This window comes from Lemur catta, chromosome 3 (genome assembly GCF_020740605.2).
Source record: "Lemur catta isolate mLemCat1 chromosome 3, mLemCat1.pri, whole genome shotgun sequence".
NCBI lineage: Eukaryota > Metazoa > Chordata > Mammalia > Primates > Lemuridae > Lemur > Lemur catta.
The window spans coordinates 89,015,321-89,034,616 of record NC_059130.1 but is presented as its reverse complement, the minus strand read 5'-3'; the positions used below and the strand labels follow the sequence as shown (position 1 = coordinate 89,034,616).

The window sequence follows — 19,296 nt, the reverse complement described above, 5'->3', positions numbered from 1 at the left end:
GTGGGGCCACTAGGTTAGGAAGATAGGAATGGAGTTGGGGAGGAAGTGGTCAGGTTGAATTCCCCCGTTCAAGTGGGTTTCCCTTTCCTTTCAGCCTCCCTGGAGAGACACCTGGGGCCAGAGAAGGCCCACACTTGGGGAGGTTCCTGGTTGGAGCATCAGAGAAAAGACATAAGGTGGAGTTTTCCCAGCCAACACTCACTTCTGGGCAGAGGGAGAATGATCAGGCATCTCTCCAGCTTTGGTTAGAGTTTCCTGAAAGAACCCCTTGGCTAGGGTGGGGGAACAAACCCAGCACTTAGTCTCTCGTTTGGAAAAGTACAAGATGTCAAAATTGGGATCCCAACCCCTAGGATAAAAATCACAGGTGATGCAAAAACAGACAAGGAGAAACATTCCAAGATTTAAAAAAAGCAATCACTGGTTGTGAGGGTATAAACAGTGCTCCCATGAACTAAACCCCAAACCCCAAATCCACAGACTAAGAAAAATCCACATTTACTATATCAAACCCAAAATTATTGTATGTAGATTCAGGCAACACATGTCTTCTGCACTGAGACCCCAAGTTTGCTCTCTTCAATATATGAAGCCTGAATTTTCAGCCACAGAATGAGATCCCTTTCAATTGAGGTGGGAGTTGGATATCTAATACTAAAACATTAAAAAAATGAAATAATAGAGCAAGTTCCTTATTGCGTGAGAGTCCATGGGTGGCTGATCAGATTTTGTTGATTGATAGGTACTTAAAACACCAAGTGACAAAGTCCAAAAGTGTGATGGAGCAGGAGAGAAGAGCAGTAGAGTTGTGTTCAGTGCACGCTAATGGGGTGGCATCTTGGGAGCTGGTGTCTGTGAGGTTCCAACTGCCCAAATGCAAACCTAACAGCAGCTTCCTGCTGTTACCAAAGTCTTGATAGCGGTCCTCTCTGCACGTTATCTCGACATTCACACTGTGTGCCTGAACAGTTCCCCAGGCTGCAGTGGAACAGAAAACGCCTCCCAGATGGAACCTGGAGACCCAGGGCAGCAGCAGTAAATAAGCACCTTGCATATATGTCAAATGCAGCCCTCAAACAACAACACCTTACATCTAGTAAAGTAAGGAAGTACTAACAAAAATGATAGGCTTTTTTTTCTTAGAACATTGTTTAATCTCCATGCCGAGAACGTCCCATTTGACTTTTTCCCCCCTGCCTCTAAAATGAGATGACTAAGTAGAAATTCAGTCATGAAAATAAAAAGGCAGAGGTGTATGAGCCCTGGCTCAATGAGGGGAAGGTGGGTGGTGGAGAGGTAAGAATTCTGTTACACTGAGTGATCACTCGCACTTGAACAGTGCATTAGTCATTGAAGGGGGCGCAGCGCAAGGGGTAGGGGAGGGCGGCAAAGTTGTAATTCTCTGTAATGAGGGTTAGGAACATATACTCATGGATGGGAAATTTTAAGTAGTATGTTTATTATTACTTTTTTTTCCAGCAATCTTGCAAGAGGCAGAAGTGTGACATTGAATTGAGTGAGACGAGCGTGTGGGCGGGTTGGCGAGGAGCCCTTCTCTTGATGCAGGCCGCTGGCTTGTCAAGGAATGGCTGCTTCCACCGCTGGGCCGTGTTTACTCTTTTGCTTCAAGGAAAAGGGTTTCTTGAGGGAACAACTTTACCTCCAATAATGATTTATTTGGGTCCAGCTGAGTGATCTAAAGAGAAAGAAAACACATATTCAAAAGGCTGGAACAAGCACTATTTTCTCCACGTGGCATTCATTCTATCTGTGCACGCTGACTTTGAGCCTACTATGCACTGGCATGAGCATTCTCACATTATCTTATCTGATCTTCAAATAACCCTGTGAGGTGTTGTTATAACACCTCCATTTTATAAGTGAGGAAACCAGAGCTGAGCACAGTGAAGTCTCATAGTTTAGTTTGGTGGTGGACTAGCGTTTGACCTCAGGGTATAGGTTCTGGAGATTTAACCTCATCCTGGGCAGGTGGAGGCCCCCGGCCCTCTGCACAGCTCAGCCTGGCCTGCAGAACAGGGGGCCCTTAGGAAAGGTGCTGATTAAACAACTGACTGGCATTCCTGGAGATCTCTGCTTGGTTAACTCCTTATGGTGGGAGGACCTTTTCTGCTCGGTGGGACAAGAGCTAAGCCTTTGGGGCTGATCTTCCTGTTAAAACTACGTCTCATAAACTGTAGAACGGCTGGTCCACCAAGCCCAGCGATGAATATCTCCCCTGGTGAGAGCAGGCATATCACAGTCTCCTTGTTGGGAGTATATTTAGTTTGAAAAAAATGAGTCAATGTCATAATACAATTTTATATTTTAGAACTTTAAAAAATCATTATTTTATAATATAAACTATTAAAAGTAAAGCTAAACAAAATCTTGGCTCAGTGGGATATGCTAATCGTGAGGGGATCCTAAATTAGGTTTATACCCTCCTAGGCCAGGGGCAGGGATGGGACATGAAGGTTTATGAAAAAGGGGACTGGGTGTGTTGGTTCACACCTGTAGTCTCAGCACTTTGGGAGGCCAAAGTGGGGGGATTGCTTAAGGCCAGGAATCTGAGACCAGCCTGGGCAACATAGCAAGACCCTATCTCAAAAAAAAGGGGGGGTCATGAATTTTTAAAAAGTTGAGAAATATTGGAACTAGGAAACTCTGGTTTAAATCACAGCTTTGTGTTGGCTATCAGCTTTGTGGCTTTGGAGTTAATATCAACCTTGCAGGATGCATGTGAGGATTAAATGAGAAAAATATATATAATTATCAGTGTCTGGCACAGAGCAGGTGTTCAATAATGGCTACTGTGTACGAAAGCAACTGTAAGGATGGGTGGACACAGAGATGAATGGGCAGCTCCGAGTGGGTCTGATGGGAAGGCAGGCAACCTCCAGTCAGGCCTGAGGCTGCTGTTGTGCTAGATACAGGAGCTCTGGGCCTCTGGGCAAAGACTGCAGCACCTGAGGCAGGCAATCTTGTCTTCTGCTCAACTCAAGCCACTCCTAATGAGATGATTCTTCTGTCTTCTAGCTAGGGGGAAGGGGAGTCCCTGGGGCCGAGGCCGGGTGTCACAGGCAGGCTGGCAAGCTGAAGGAGGCCAGGAGGGGGACACTATCTTTGACTGTATCTAGATGGAAACCTGGTATGCCCAGGAGGATCATTAAGGAGACATATCCGCCCCTAGAATCCTCTCTGCTTATAAGGAACCCGGGACAACTCTGTTCTACTAGTATTCCTTGGGTTATGGGCAGATGGGCAAACAGGGGTGGGGGAAGGCCCAGCCTGCTGTCTATCTTCCAATGCACTGGGGGGCAACTGCTGGCAAATGTTTACCCATTTCCCCAATTAACGTACAATAACTGCGCTGGCTTCTGTCAACAAACAGAGCTATGCTGCCTCTGCTTCTGACTCTCTGGCATTTTCTGCCCAGCTGCTTCTGCTATTGTTCTTAATTAACATGCCAGAGCTCTTCCGGCATCTTCTACTTTGTTATTTGTGGTTTGTAAATATGATGTTTGCTGGGAGAAACCAAAACCATAATGGTGCCAGGGCTGTTTGAGTACAGGCAGGAAGATGTAGTAGGAAGCAAAAGAGGCTGGGAGGCCTGAGTTGCACCCTGCTGGGGTTGACAACATGCTAGGTTAGAGATTCATAAACCATACCCAGTTTTCACATGAGAAAATTGTGTTCCAGACAAGTTAAGCAATTTTCTCCAGTCACCCTAAGTGGGAGAGCTAGAATGTGGGAAGGAGGAAACTAAAATTTCTTGAACTCCTATTAGATGACAGGCCCTTATATTAAATATATTATTTCATTTATCTGTACAACAACCATGCAAAGTTGTAGAGAAGAGAAAACTGAGGCTCAAAGTGGCTGCTATATGGTTAGTGAGTTATATGGTTAGTGAGGATCTGTCTATATAGCATAATGGTTAAGAAGAGTGAAGCAAGCTTAGAGTCAAATCCTAGCTCTGTCACTTCTTACCAATATGACCTTAAAAGAAGCTATATAACTGGAAAGCCTCAGTTTTCCCACCTGTAAAATGGGAAGCATAGTTTCTCCTTTATAGGTTGTTGTGATGATGGTTAAATGGAATGATGTTGGTGAAGCCTCTGGTACAATGCCTAAGCCAGCAGGTAGCAGCCACTACTGGGTGGGGCTTGCCTTGGGTAGGGGCCCTGATCTCTAACTTCAAACCTGGAGCTCTTTCCCCGAAGCCTGTTGGAACCCCGATCTGCAACCTGATCTGAAGGCTGCCTTTCTTGTTTCTATCCTACTGTCCAGCAGGAATGCTACCCTTTCCCTGATTGGGTAATGTCTGGATCTCTGGAGACCCCCTTCTATAGCTTCAGTGGTGCTGTGCCACCAACGGACTGCTTCAAAGCAAACATGGCTCTGCTGGGGTGCTCCCTCTGGGGCCCCAGATCAAGCAATTTATTTTTTTGTTTGAAGGTCGTTTTAGATAAGAATTTCAAAGTGAACATGGACAATCTCTGTTTCCATTCTCATTTTCCTGGCTTGGACAAAGATTAAGGGGAACCTAGGATGGTGTAGGACACCATGATTTTCCCCAGCAAGATAGTGGCCATATGTGAAACCATACAACATGGACCCTGCCAGGAGAGACATCCCACTAGGGAGGAGCCTAAAACCTATGTTCTCTGAGAAACAACTGCAGAATGGGAGACATCTCACTGGAGAGAGGGTGTTGAGGAGTGTCCTGCTGCTGCTGCCATAGGGCAGAGAGGAGGCTGTGCCAGCCTCTTTGAATATCTGAAGGGCTGACATGTAGAAGATAGAGTAGATGTGTTCTGTGTAGCTCCAGAGGGTAGAGCTAGGATTGGTGAGGTGAAATCTCTAGGAAGCAGAGCCTAGCTAGTCAGAAAGAACTTTTTAACAGATAGAGCAGCCCCTCCTGCATCTCTTTCTTCCTGCTCCTCCTGTTCTTTATTTTCTGCTTGTTCTTCACAGTGATCATCATCATAGCAGCAACTACCATTTATTGAGTACCTACTGTGTATCTGGCACCATGCTAGGTACTTTATATATAGTACCTTAACTAGTCCTCACAACGGCTCAGTGAAATAGGTATTATTATTGCCATTTTACAGATGAAGATACCATAGGTTATCTTGCCCAAGGTTGCAGGTAGAATAAGGTTTCACACTCAGATCTGTCTGACTCCAAAGCTCATGAAAACCAGAAAGCTTCTAGCCAACATGTCAACAGGCTGCCTTGGGGAAATGGAGGAGTAGGGAGAGAAGTGAGTAAACTCCCTGCTGTGAGTAAACTCCCTAGAAGCATTCAATTAGGGGCTTATTTGCAGATGATGATAGCTAACATTTATTGAGCATTTACTTTTTGCCAGGCATATTCCAAGCACTTTACATTTATAAAATAATTTAATTTTCATAGTAACCCTCTGAGGTAGGTTATCTGACAATTATTATCTCCATTTTACAGATGAGAGAATTGAGCCACAGAGCACATTAAGTAACATGTCCAAGGTCACAGAGCTATTAAGGGCAGAGCCAGGATGTGAATCAAAAAGGCAGTCTCAATTTGGAGCCCACATGTTTAACTACTAGATTACATAGCCAGGTGTTACTAATAGTCCGATCCACACATACAGAGAAAGAAGCTGGATGAGATGACTCTGAGGTTGTTCTTAACGAAGCTTCCAGGATATAAGATCTTTTGCACTTTAGGAATGGCAAAAGGTCCAAGGGTCAGGAAAAAAATCCTGAAATGTTTATAAAATACGAATACAAAAACCCAATCTGAGCTTGTGTTGTGCCATTTACTTGGGACTTTACTGAATTATTGACTCTCTAAATCAACAGAGAAACCCACCCTTTGGGAATCCTTAGGGAGGAGGGGTGTTCTCAAATAAGAGGCATGATTTGACTTTGTCTATAGTTAGAAAGGGAAAGTCAACCATCCTGACATTTTCTTCATTGTACTTAGGAAACCTGAATGGATATATTTTCTAATTAAGTTAATAATTTAGCAAGTTGGCTTTGTGAAACATGTTTATGTTAGCAAAAATGGGACACATTCGTTGCCAAATAGAGCTATTCTTTTCAGTTTTCAAATTTTCAATCAATTTTCTCAGTGATTTGAAATTTCATATACATTTTATGTGTATTGCTTCCTTGGGCTTCAGTTCCTTTTCTAAAAAATATAACATCGCTGTTGAGAAATATATGAATCAATGTGACAGATTCTCATCCTAGGCCCCATTATGAATCCTAGAATGTTAGCCTGGGAAAATTCCCTGAATGCCAAATAGTCCAACCCCTTCATTTCACAGCTGGGTGACCTGAAGCTCACCAGACATCAAGTGACTTGGCCCAGGTCACATGGCTGATTAGGGGCAGACACCGTACTCTGCCCCAGAGTTCCTGACTTCTGTTTTGAGGTTCTTTCTAGTCACATCAGTCTGCCTCTCACTTTTTAAAAATACTCAAGCATAAATATAATGCTACAGGTTGAGTACCCTTAATCTGAAATCTGAAATGCTCCAATATCTGAAACTTTTTGAGCACCAATGTGATGCTCAGAGGAAATGCTCACCTATAAGTAAATATTCCAAACTCTGAAAAAAATCTGAAATCCAAAACACTTTTGGTCCAAGCATTTCAATAAGAGATACTCAACCTGTACTACTAGGCTGGGAGCTACTTGAGGGCAGGAGCTAATACTAAAAATAATAGCAGAGCAATATGTGCATAGTTTTTTATAGTTTGTAAGACATTTACATAAACATTAACTTATAGTCATGTAGGGGAGGTGATATTATCAGCCCTTCTAGGTTTTATTTAATTTTGCTGAGATAATGCTTTGACTTTGAAATTGAATAGAAGAAAGCTTGGATCTAATATTTTACATTTTGAAAAGATGTTAGGTTGGATGTTTTTATTTTTTCCTCTTTTTTCCCCTTAATGTTTCCAATGTATTTGAACAGCTTATGAGGGAAATGCACTGTAATAGTATTTGAAAATCATCCTTACTCTGTAGATTAGGAAACAAGACCCAGAGATTAGGCTTGCCTGTGATCACACACAAAGTGGTAGAGGCAGAATCAGAGCCTGTGACTTGTTTCCCCATAATTCCCATTGTAACTCCCCACTTGTAAGTGGACTAATAGGGTTCTCTCTTACTCCATGAGTTACAGTTTTCAAGTTCAATGTGTGGAACTCGGAAGCAATAAATCAACAAAGGTTTCTTAAAATGTATTCCTGCTTTTAGAGTAAAATTTGCATTTCAGAAAGTTCCAGCTTCTTCAATGCAGAAAAGCTCTCTGTTGTCAAATTTGCTCTAGTATTTGCTTACTTGCCTCTGGTGATCAACAACTACCATTTTCTAGACCATGTGCTGGCAGCACTGTGAGCAGAGAGAGCCCTGCACAGCCTGACCCCCAAGGAGCAATCCTTTGCCACACTGGCAGAAATTTTGTAAGTCTATTTTAGTCCACATAGAGAGCAAACAACAGAACCTCATCCATACCTCACTTCCCTTCCCATCAATGTGAAAGAAATCAGGTCCCATCCTCTACATCAGACTCAAAGCACAATAAACTTCCCCAAGCTTAAGGAAATCCACCCTTTCAGTTATAGCCTACCTACATCTGAAAGGTCTCCCTCCTCTGAATTCCTGTGCTGACTGCCATGGCTGTACACTATCTAATGTTGTCAGGATCAAAAGGATCAGAATGTATGAGTTCTAGTCCTGGCTCTAGCAGTATGTATGACCTTGGACAGGTTGCTTTTCTTCTCTAGGCTTTAATTTTTGCATTTAAAAAAAATGTGGGGACTAGTGATTAAATGGAGTCAATTAGACTGCAGTTGAGCGTTGGAAATACAAACACTTGAATTCAAATCCCAGCTCTTAGCCCAGTTAACAGGATGCTTAGAGCACTCCAGTTTCCTTCTCCACTGGGTGACAGGGTTGTTGTGGGGATTGAAATAGCCATCATGCTATTATGATTCAATGCCTTCTTTATGTCTCAGATGTCATCTGTATGGCTTGAGCTCCCCAATGGTTGAAATGGTCGAAGTGTGATGTAGGGAGGGATACCTGGGGTAGATTCCCACCTCTATAACCTGCCAGCTACCTGATGACCTTGGGCAAGTTACTTTTTCCAGTTCATCGTTACTTTATTTATAAATTTGAGACATTTTTTGCCTCTCAGAGTTGTTGTGAAGATTCAATAAGATGAAGCATATAACCCTTTTTGGGGGGAACATTTATTTCACACTCTTACTTCCATATGGGGTGACTCTTGGATACTTTCCCTATCTTTCACACAGGGGCCGAGACTTAACTGCTTGGTGAGTTTGAGAGAAGAGTCTGAGCTCAGCCCCTTCCTTTCCTTTTTCTGGAATCAACCTGCTCTAGTGTTATAAGGTGCCAGGGCCTGCAGTGTCCAGCTGTACCATGGACTGGGTGGACAAGTCTGTATAATTTATGGGCAAAGAATATATCAGCAAGTTCTTTGGCTATATAGATCTGAAACCACGATCTCTGATCAACTTTTTGGGTGGCAAGGGTGATGTTTCTATCCCTGCCTGAGTTCTGTGTCTATATTTCAATTAGTCTTGAACTAGTTAAGTGAAAGTGTATTATTCAATGACCCCTAAAATCCCAAATACCTCCACAGCACTAAGCAAGTACTTAACAATTAGGATTTGATGTAACATGATACAACGGTCATAGTTCTTTTCTCTCAAAGCCTGTTTGGTCTTGGTTAAAAGATGAGAAAGTCAACCAGACAGGGCATAAATCAATTTTAAAATACATTTTCCATCTGTACATAAAACTACAACAAAGCTTATTCTTAAAGAGATGCTTCTTTAAACCCAAGTGATCTGAGTACAAAATGAATGTGCTTCTGAATGTCCTTCTGAAGAATGCATACATAATAATAATGACTATTATTTTAGAGCTCTCAAAGCACTTTTACATATATTATGTAAACCTCAAAGCTATCATAAAAGATTGGACCCATTCATCTTCATTTTTACAGAAAAGAACACTAAAGCTCAAACAGGCACATTTCTTATGCATGGTCACAAAACTAGAAATTGGTGGAGCTCACATTTGAACCCAGGTTTTCTCCCTTCAAATCCTGAGCTCCTTGTACTCTGTGAGGCAGCATACAGGCTGCATGTATGTAAGTTCCCAGATTATAGTGAGGCTGAATGTATCTGCTTTTGGTGTTGATCAAAGTTAGCATTTACTTTGAATTTGGGAGAACAACTAATCTTTTTGGTATGCTATGAGTAGCCTATTAACTACTCTATTGGAAAAATATGCATATTAAATATCAGAAGCTTAATAACTGATTATTAATATCATCACTATTAAAAAGTTACCTTTTATTTGGTGTTTTCTAAGTGCCGGGCAATTATCTAATTAAATAGTCACAATAATTCCACGAGATAAGTACTCTTATCATTTAATATTTCCATTTTACAGATGAATTCTCTGAAGTAAAAAATGCCTGAGGGACTTGCCCAAGATTACATAGGCAGGAAAAATAGGCCAGAATTTGTACCCAGATTTGTGGGCTTCCAGTCTGTATCCAATGCATTGCCCTTTGTTGCCGCTCAACTTCTGATCCTTCTTCTAAACAGGGGACAGTTTATATGACTAACTGGCTTTCCCTTGGGTATAAAGAAAGGTGTACTCTGCAGCTGTGTCACAGTTCATATCCCTATTATGGTATGGGCTTGTTGTTCCCCACAGGAACCCAAGCTGTCTTTTGTTACTGTCAACTTAGTCCTAACAGCTAATTGTCCATTTTCTTTAAACACCTTTTCACGAGCTGGGAATCCCTAATGAGGGAGTTACACCCAAAAGTATCAGAGAGAGAACTTCAGAGGTGATATGCTGGTCATGTGCTGATCAAAGTGTAAAAAAGCTTTGTAACTGTAAAGTCCTTTGCAAACATAAGGGTTGCTATTAATATTATTAATAGTAATTAATAATAACTATAAGCAACCACCACAACAATGCCAGTTGCAGCTGTTAGTAACTTTTCCTCTACTTTTGCTGCAGGTGGTAACACAAGCCCAAAAGGGATTTCCAATCTGGAAGGGTTCCACAATGGGACTAATCTATGGTTTATCTCCATCTCAGCTTCCTGTGCAGTTGCTGGACCAATCTGTTTCATTGGACCACAGGAAAGAAAAGACATTGGGATGAGGGTGTCTAAGAAACAGTGACAAATGCTCCTTTTTTCATTACTGAACTGTAACAGAACAATCGGGGTGCTAGAGAGTAAGTTGGATGGGCTTCTGTGGCTACAAAACATAGGATGCCTAAAATATTTTCTTTCCTTGGTGACTTTTTTTTTAGGTGGGAAAAGGAAGAATAAAAGAAAAACTAAAAGAAGAACAAAAGGAGAGAAGAGTAAGGTAAGAGAGAGATAGAAATTGTGTCTTGTAGGCTACCCTGTCTGTTCTTTGTTTCATCACATTATAAATAATGGTAACAATAGTTAACATTTATTGGAAGCTTACTAGGTGCTTGCTGTGCCCAGGGCTTTATAAGCACTACAACAATCCTATGAAGAATAGAGGCTCCGAGAGATTATATAACCCACCTAACACTGCCCAGGCAGGAAGTGGCAGAGCAAGGATTTAAAACTAGGTCTAGCTCCAAAGTCTGTGTTCTTAATCACCACGCTAGATTATTTTAGTATTATAGTCATGCCTTGGACTATTTATTCTAAGTCCCTTGGTTGGAAGGACTGTACCCTCCATGTAACTGAAGCACATATTCCCCATAACAGAGCAACAAAGTATACTCTCACCTAAGGCATTTGGGCAAATTTTACTCATCTAGCTTTTCAATTATCACAGAGCTAGTAATTGTTAGAGCTGGATATATTGTAAGAGGTCATCTCTGTAACATATGGGGCAGAAAAGCCAAGTGAGTGGAAAGAACCTATCCAAGGTTACTTAGCATTCATGGCAAATCTGGATTCTTTATTCTCAGTTTGTGCCTTTAAATGGGCTATTTAATGAAAATACCAACTCTACAGCATCACTAATGTTAAAATGGCTTGAAACATGGCACATTTTCAGGGACACTGTGGACACCAAACAAAAGATATGCAAACTCCTTGCATTGGTATCACTGATAGTGGCTTTGGTCACTACACTATTAAATGACAATGTTAGTAGGAAAGGCCTAGAGGGAATGGAGAGGATTCCAACAAGGATGGGGTGGGGAGGGGAAAGCCTCTTTAGTCTAAAAACAGGAAAAGTTTCAAGTCTGCAGAATGAGCATAAAAAGAATAAAGGAATAAAGAACATAAAAATAATGAGAACAGGAATTTCTCCCCATCCTGGGAAGTCAGTTACCCAGATTAGTCCCCTTTGAGATCTAGAAGACACAATTTCAAGTAAATAAAAGAGCAGTTTATAAGCTCACGGTCCCTGAAAACATAAACAGGGTAAAAGCAAATGCATGAGCGAGGATTTTGCAGTGTGGCAAGAGAAACCTAGGTGCAGATCAGGCCCAGTAATGTGCCCAGGTTACAGGTGTGCCAAGATACGGGTTCTCCTCATCCCTCAGCACAGCCGGGATCCTCAGGGCTGGGTTGCCTCTGACCCTGAGGAACCTAGTATTGTTCCCCTGTAAGGCATTCAAACATCATTTTCAGTGTGTGTGGTGATTTGAAAACGGCTGGGAAGCCCTGATTTAGGGGACATGCCTCACTTTCAGAGGTCAATACCATGGAAAGCAGCCAGGTGCTTTTATAAAAGATTCCTAGGATGCCTCTGATAAAAGGTTGGTCCACAACACTAACCACTGTGTTTGGAACACGGCATTAAGAGACAAATGAAAGGAGAGATACCTGTTTACTGGTTAGGTTTACAACTGTTAACTCGGCTTAAAAGCCTTCTGAGAAATCCTATTATGGTTTGCCTCCAGAATTTCACCACTAGGCATGGATTATGTGCTAATTAGGGAGGCAGTAAGAAAAAGCACTGGTGGATTTTAAATCCTGGCACTGCATGTATGCTCTAGAGCAAGTCATTTAACCTCCTGTCATGAGGTAAGACCCAAATTTCTCATCTGTAAGCTGGTGATAGTATCACCCAATACCCAGTGGTCTCTCAATAGACCATTTCCCTCTGGGTCTCTTTCCTTCATGCTTCCACTCGTGAGAGAGTTGAACAAAATGTCTGATCCTGTCTCTCTCCTATTTAAAGTTTTTAAATGATTCTTTACTGAAACAAGATAGTGCCCTTTTGCTGTGGCCTCACTTTCCCAATTTGTAAATGGGTAGTGTTTCTGAGAAGGCTCACAGTAGGCATATAATGGCAGATATGGCTGGAAAGACAGTTTGGAAAAAGATCATGAAGAGCTCAAATGTCTTAACAGGTATTATTTAAACTTCTGAAAAAACCTTTTCTCCCTGGCTTCACAGAGATCTGGAGTGCTGTGCTAGATGTGCTCTTCAGGCAGAGTGGCTAGGGAGAAAGTGAGCATTTTGAATGCATTTTAATACCCAAGCAGGACCACGAGAGTTGCTGTGTGCATAGCTCTACATGCAAACACGGCTCAAGAGCTGAAGCTTTGAACAGAAGTTAAAAGAGTTGAGTCCCTAACGACATACAAAAGACTTGCCGGTGTGATTTATTCTGATGTATTTACTTATCCAATTACCAAAACAGCAGGAGATCATTAAATTTTCTAGTTACCAGATGCAGCACGTTCAATATCTTAAATGTTACCAAGGCTCTCTCTTAGCTATTTTGATATTACATTTCATCTGCCCAAAAGCTTATGAAACTGGAAGGGAAGAATCAGGAACAGAGCAGGTGTTTTCTTTGAAGGCTGGTCCAGCAGCTGTCTGTACAATATCAAACCTAAATTAAATCAAAAAATTCCCAAACTCCTGAGCTTAAGGAAAAGTACCATGATGAGAAACCAAAGTATTTAGGAAGAAAGGATGGTAAGGCAGCAGTAATCGAAGGTGGCTAAAGATATGCATTTTACCCAGCCAGGCATTTCTTCATGCTCATTTCCTATCTGTTCAGTCTCCGTGTCCACAGAGGGTCAGGGCTCACAGTAGAGGAGTAGAGTCAGGCAACAAACATCTTTTGGGAAACTGCAAGCCTGTCTCCTAACCCTAGCATACTGCTTCTGACTACCTGTGTGATCTTGGACAAGTTACTTTTCCTCCTCTGAGTTTCCACGTCTATTAAACAAGGATGTTGACATCTGTTACACCACCTTGTGGACCTACTATGAGCATCATCACAACTTACCTTCTGCTGTACTTTACATTAATGTCTCCTGGATGAGACTGAGCAACTTAAAGTCAGGAACTATATGTTTGCTGTTTCTGTAGCTCCAGTACTCAAGCAAAGGACCTTGTGCATTATATGTTCTCAATAAATGCTTGTTGATTAAAGTATCAAACCAGACAATGTACACCATTGAAAAATATAGAGCAAACCCACACTAACAACATTTTAGAAGTGGCAAAATCTTTACTCTATTTTCTCTTGAAAAATACATCAAATAAGTGAAATCTGGGCCTAAATATTTTTTGGTCTTTTTGGAGACAGAATCTCACTCTGTCACCCTGGGTAGAGTGCAGTGGTGTCATCATAGCTCACTGCAACTTCAAACTCCTGGGCTCAAGGGATTCTCCAGTGTCAGCCTCCCAAGTAGCTGGGACTACAGGTGCACACCAGCACGCCTGGCTAATTTTTCTATTTTTAGTAGAGACGGGTTCTCACTCTTCCTCCGGCTAATCTTGAACACCTGAGTTCAAGCAATCCTCCCAAGCTTGGCCTCCCAGAGTGCTAGGATTACAGATGTGAGCCACCACATCTAAAGCCTAAACTTTTTGCAAGGGTGGTGGTGGCTTGACCCCAACATACTTACTATTCTGATCTCTAAATATTATCCTCTCATAGACCCTATGCTCCAGCCAATTACAGTAGTTTGCTGTTCTCCAAATGTGTCTTACACTCTTTCTCCCTGAACTTTTGCTATGTTGTCTCTTCTCCCTGGACTGTCCTTCCTCCCTCCCCAGTTCCACTTGTTCCAACTTATATACATCTCTTCCAGGCTCAGCTCAAATGCTACTTTCTCCACAAAACCAGGGCTGACACATCCTAAATTAATCTCTTTCTCTAATTCCTGTAACAGAGTTAATCATAACTGGCATCGTCTCCCATTCACTAGGCTCATGGAACATAGTTATCGTATATGTTCATTGTTATTTCTCCCTCATGTGCCTATTCCATTGCCCTGCATGTGGCCAATCCATGTTTACTGAACTAATATCTTTATTCACCTTAGGCTTCAGCTGCCAAGGTTTGTTGGCAGACTCGAGGTCAGTGTTTAAACTGGACTGTGGTACTGGCAATGCCAACCCTGTTCTTTGCTAAAATAGCACTCTTACACTTTGACCAGGCAAAGAATCCTAGAGGATCTAGCTCAAAAGGATCAGCTACAGTTTCACACTGAGTTATCTGACTGTTGTACCTCTCAGGCTATTTTGCAATTATTTGTTTATGAGTCTGTCTCTCTAGTGAGGTTGTTCTGAGGGGAAATGTGAGGTTTTACTGGCTGCCTATCCCCAGGGCCTAGCATATTGCTGGAAACTGTGAGTTCAATAAATGTTTGCTAAAAGACTGACCTACTGAATGACTGAATGGAGCCTCCCCACTCCTCCCTAAAGCCTCCATCAATCCAAAGAAATGGAGTCTAGAGGAGCTGCATCCCCAGACCTCTTGCCCTTAGCCTCACTCTTACAGCAGGCGAAGCCTATCAGTGATACCATTAGCAGGTCACCCCAGCAGGCCTCTTGGCTCCGATGCTCTCTGGCCCGAACCTCAGTCAGTCCTGCTGCACAGACACAGGGGTTGACAATAAGTTTGCATCAGTTGCCCTTTCGGAAGGGACAGATTTTTCCCTATTTAAACTACTGTTGGAATTGGCTAATTAGAAGGATTTAAAAAATCTTAATAGTCTAAACAGAGAAAACTGGTTCTGAATTATTAAGCAACATTTTCAACGCATTTGAATAACCTTAAGTGACTTAGCTGCCACCTGATCCTAAGCTCTGGCTCAGATAAATAAATGTGAAATATTGTCAAAGCCTTGGCTTATAGGAGCCTCCAGCTACAGTAAATAAAAGCTTAAATCCCCATAAACTGTCTGGGATGGAGACATTCTCATATAAACAGAGAGAAGATGATCTTAAATAAAGCCAGCAGACCAGGAAGCCAATGGCTTTGTTCCAGTTTTCAGAAGAGAGTTGTCAACGGGGCAGGTATTATCAACATCTAGGTTATTTAATCATAGAATCACATAGTATCAGAGCTGAAAGATTATTAAGAAAACAACCATTTTAATCTCTTCATATTTCAGATAAGGAAAATAAGACTCACAGAAGTATGCAGCTTGCTTGAGATCACACAAGTGGCTGGAAGAATCAAAATTTTGCTCCAGGATGCCTGATTCCCAGCTTAGTCTCCTTCCCACTGTACCACATTCTTCAGATTAAAAAAAACAAAATAGAGACAGGGTCTTGCTATGTTGCTCAGGCTAAAGTGCAGTGGCTATTCATAGGCATGATCATACTGCACTGCAGCCTTGAACTCCTGGCCTCAAGTCATCCTCCCACCTCAGCCTCCTCAGTAGCTGGGACTATGGCCATGTGCCACTGCAGCCAGCTTGCAACACATTCTTCTGAGAATGTCCTGCTGATGATGTCAAAATGAGAGGATGACAACTGGCTATTACAAGACAACTGAAAATTTTAACTGAATGAGTCACTTCTGGTGCTTGAGCTCTAGAGACTCCATGCTCCCCCATCTCCATCTGGGAGTTCTACTTCCATGGCATGCAGGGAGCAGATGGGGGCAGGGAGAGAAAGAAACCAGGACTAAGTGAGGGTGAATGTCAACTGTAATGTGGACCCTCACTTGCCTATCCGCAAACCATTAGGATATCATGAATTTCTGCCTACTGAGATGGAAAATACAAAAACAAACAAACAGAAAAAACAGTGGATGTAAAAATATGTAGGAACATCTTATTTCTTCTCATTTATTTGCTAAATAAATATTTCCTGAGTGTTTATTACATGTAAGAAACTATGCTAGGTACTGGATTACAGCAGTGAACAAGATACTATATCTCTGTCTTCAAGGAGTATAGAGTTCAGGGCAGAATGTAGACAAGAAAATGGCCCACTGCAATTCAGAACAGTAAAGGGCTACAATAGGGAAAAGGGCACCAGAGGAGCACAAGGAAGGCAAATGCCTAACTTGGTCCTAGGGTGTCAATTAGCTCCCTATTTTCTTTCTTCCTTGTCTCATTCTAATATGCACAACTATTTCCTACAATTTAATTAATCATTTTACTGACTTTACTTTCATATACAATAGACCAGTATTAGTTGTTTACTATATGCCAGGCATTATGCTAAACACTCAGATTAATTAGACTCTATCCAAAATAAGTTCAAACTTAATGTGTACATTTTTTTAATGTTTGTCTAAAAAAATGTATATCTTACCCTCACTTTGTGAATAACTATATAAACTTGTGCCAGCCATTTCTGCTTTTGGTTTTCCTAGGCCTTGGGGAAGTTACTTTCAGACTCTGCATCTTAGTTTTTACGTCTGTAAAATAAGGAGCTTTTCTAGTTCTCACAGTAAAGAATGCATGCATGAGGAAGGCCTGTTTACACAAGGTTTTATAAAAAGCCAACTAAAGGAAGGAAAGTGAAATAAATTTGGAAATAGCAAAAAAATCTTCAGGTTTGGGATTCAGCCATAGACATTAAACCTGAAGCCTTGTGGTCCTGGTTCTAGGGGAAGAGCAGGGTGTGGTCTGGGTGAAGCCGGCTGGGGCTGGGGTGCTGGGGCTGGAGTTGGCACTGCAGTGAGGCCCAGGGGAATTTGGCATGTTGATGCATGTGCTAATATACTCTGGAACTCCAGCACTGGCTTTGAAAATGACAAGGAGTGTCTAGAAAAGGTTAATCTGCGCATATACACGTTTGCAGTTGTTTGTGTTTACAATGGGGTTATTATACAGGCTTTAAGTGAGCAAAGCATGCCTGCTGAAGCACCTGGAATAGTGAGCACAGAACTAATGATTTTTTATTTATGGCTGGATGAAGTCAGATTGGATTGTATGTACAGCCTTCAAAAGTTTATTTGATTTCTGATATAGCAATTTTGAATGGTATAGTGCTTATGATCACCTCATAAAATTAAGTTCTGGTAAATAATAAGAGTAAATAATTTTGAAAAGAGTTAAATACCTCGACACACTACACATAATCAGTAATAGGCACTCCATTTTATGTTCAGTGTAGTATGGGGAAACGAGCTGGGTTTTGAGAATCAAATACCGATACAGATAGACACTGTGCAACACTGAGAAATTTAACCTCTCTAAGCTTCTGTGTCCTTATCTGTAAAATGGGGACATTATCTATCTCTCAGAGAACTAATATATTTGAAGTACCCAGCATATAATAAGCACAAAAAGAAATGGCTATATTCATTGCCATCACTCTCAACCATTCCAAGTCCTTTAAACAAATAAATAAGTTAGAAAGAGGCAAAGGCAGATTTTATTAAGACTCTGAATTCCACTCAGCCCCCCAGAAATGGCTGTAATTACTTCAAACACATTTTAAAAATTCCTTTGTGCATTCCTTTAATCTGGTCAGAAGCATATAATGATGGGTTTTCTCAGATACTACTACTGGTTCCCTCAATACCTCTGTGGGTTAGCAAGATCCTTTCCTCTTCTTGCCATCAACTTCATCATAATAGCTTAGATATACTGAGTATTTACTATGTGCTAGTGCTTTATAAATATCACTTTATTTCATTTTCACAATATCCCTACGAAGTAGGCAATATCATTATCTTTATTCTAAAGATAAGGACACTAAGCTACACAGAGGTTAAGTAATTTACCCAAGATCAAATGGCTAGGAAAAGGCCATTGAAATTTTGTCTAGGACTCCTGAGCCCAGTCTTTTAACCACTACGCTATACCGTCTCTTCATTGCTCATCTTCAAATCTGCTCTAGTCACTGCCAGGGACGTTTTCTGGTGTTGAGCCAGCCTCAGTTTAAATCTCTATCCTCTGCTAGAAAGCAATGCCCAGACTTTTTTCTGGCCTCTCAGACTCAACAAATCCCAAAGTGAACCTGCCTCTCCCATCTGTTTTCCTAATTTCTGTCTGTGGTACTACCATCATTTTAGTCATTCAGACTCGGAAGCTTTGAGTCACTTCTGAGAACTCCTTCTCCAATCTCTCTCCACCTTGATATAGCCAGGCAATCATCAAATTGCACTGATTCTTACTTATTCCTGTTTCTGCTGCCTCCACTTCATCCGCAGTTCCTGCCATCTTAGTATAGTCTCCCACAGCTGGTTGTCCTGTCCTACTGGTCTCCCTTTCCCAGACTCTCTCTACTCTAATCCTTCCTAATCAAAATAATCAACAGGGTTGAGACAGTGGAAAAAAGCAGAAATGTGGAACCATTGCTCTGCAACTTAGCTGTATCAATTTGTGCCACTTGGCAGCTCTAAGCCTAAATTTCTCATCTTTAATATAGGGGCTAACACCTACTTTAGCTAGTTTAAACTAGCACTAGAATTGGTTTCATGAGGGCAAGAACTTTGTCTTCTATTAGTGGATATACAGTAGTGAAGAAATCTATTAAGAACTATTCATTACCATATCCCCAATGTTTTGTGCATAAAATGTGCTCAAAAAAATATTTGTTGGATTAATGGATAGAAAACTCTTCAGTGCTTTTTCATCTCTTATTTCCCTCCATATCTGATTTCATACCCTACATCGCAATCATAGCAAAATGTGTGCTATGATTATGCTAGTTTATATTCTTATGACTTTGTTCATATTACTTCTGCTTGGCAAATGTCCATTCCTTTTAACTTTTTATTTGAAAGTAATTATAAACTCACAGGAAGTTGCAAAAATAGTAAAGTCTCATGTACTCTTCACTCAGTTCCCCTACTAGTACCATCTTATATAACTATAGTGTAATATCAAAACCAGGAAATTGATGCTGATATGATACTATTAACTAGACTATAGGCCTTACATTTTATCTGTTTTTATTTATATTCATTTGAGTGTGTATGTGAATAGTTACATACAATTTTATCTCATGTACAGATTTGTGTAACCACTGTCACAATCAAGATATAGAATGAATCCAAGAAATTTATGGTCATACTCACCCCTCACAAA

At 41.2% G+C, this 19,296-nt stretch overlaps 1 protein-coding gene across 2 annotated transcripts in view; it reads right to left on the bottom strand.

Moving 5' to 3' along the window:
* Positions 1-1,435: 1,435 nt before the first annotated feature.
* Positions 1,436-19,296, bottom strand: part of FAF1 (Fas associated factor 1) — a 446,948-nt gene continuing 429,087 nt past the window's right edge. The window contains exons 19-20 of one of the 2 annotated variants that reach the window (XR_006734185.1): positions 15,435-15,539; positions 1,608-1,696 (exon numbers count right to left, since the gene is read on the bottom strand). Coding sequence is in view for 1 of the 2 variants with exons in the window: in XM_045548070.1 (XP_045404026.1) it covers positions 1,613-1,696 (84 nt within the window). In the remaining variant the exon portion in view is untranslated. Of the gene's footprint in view, positions 1,697-15,434; positions 15,540-19,296 lie in introns of both variants that reach the window. The other variant, XM_045548070.1, reaches the window with a different exon arrangement.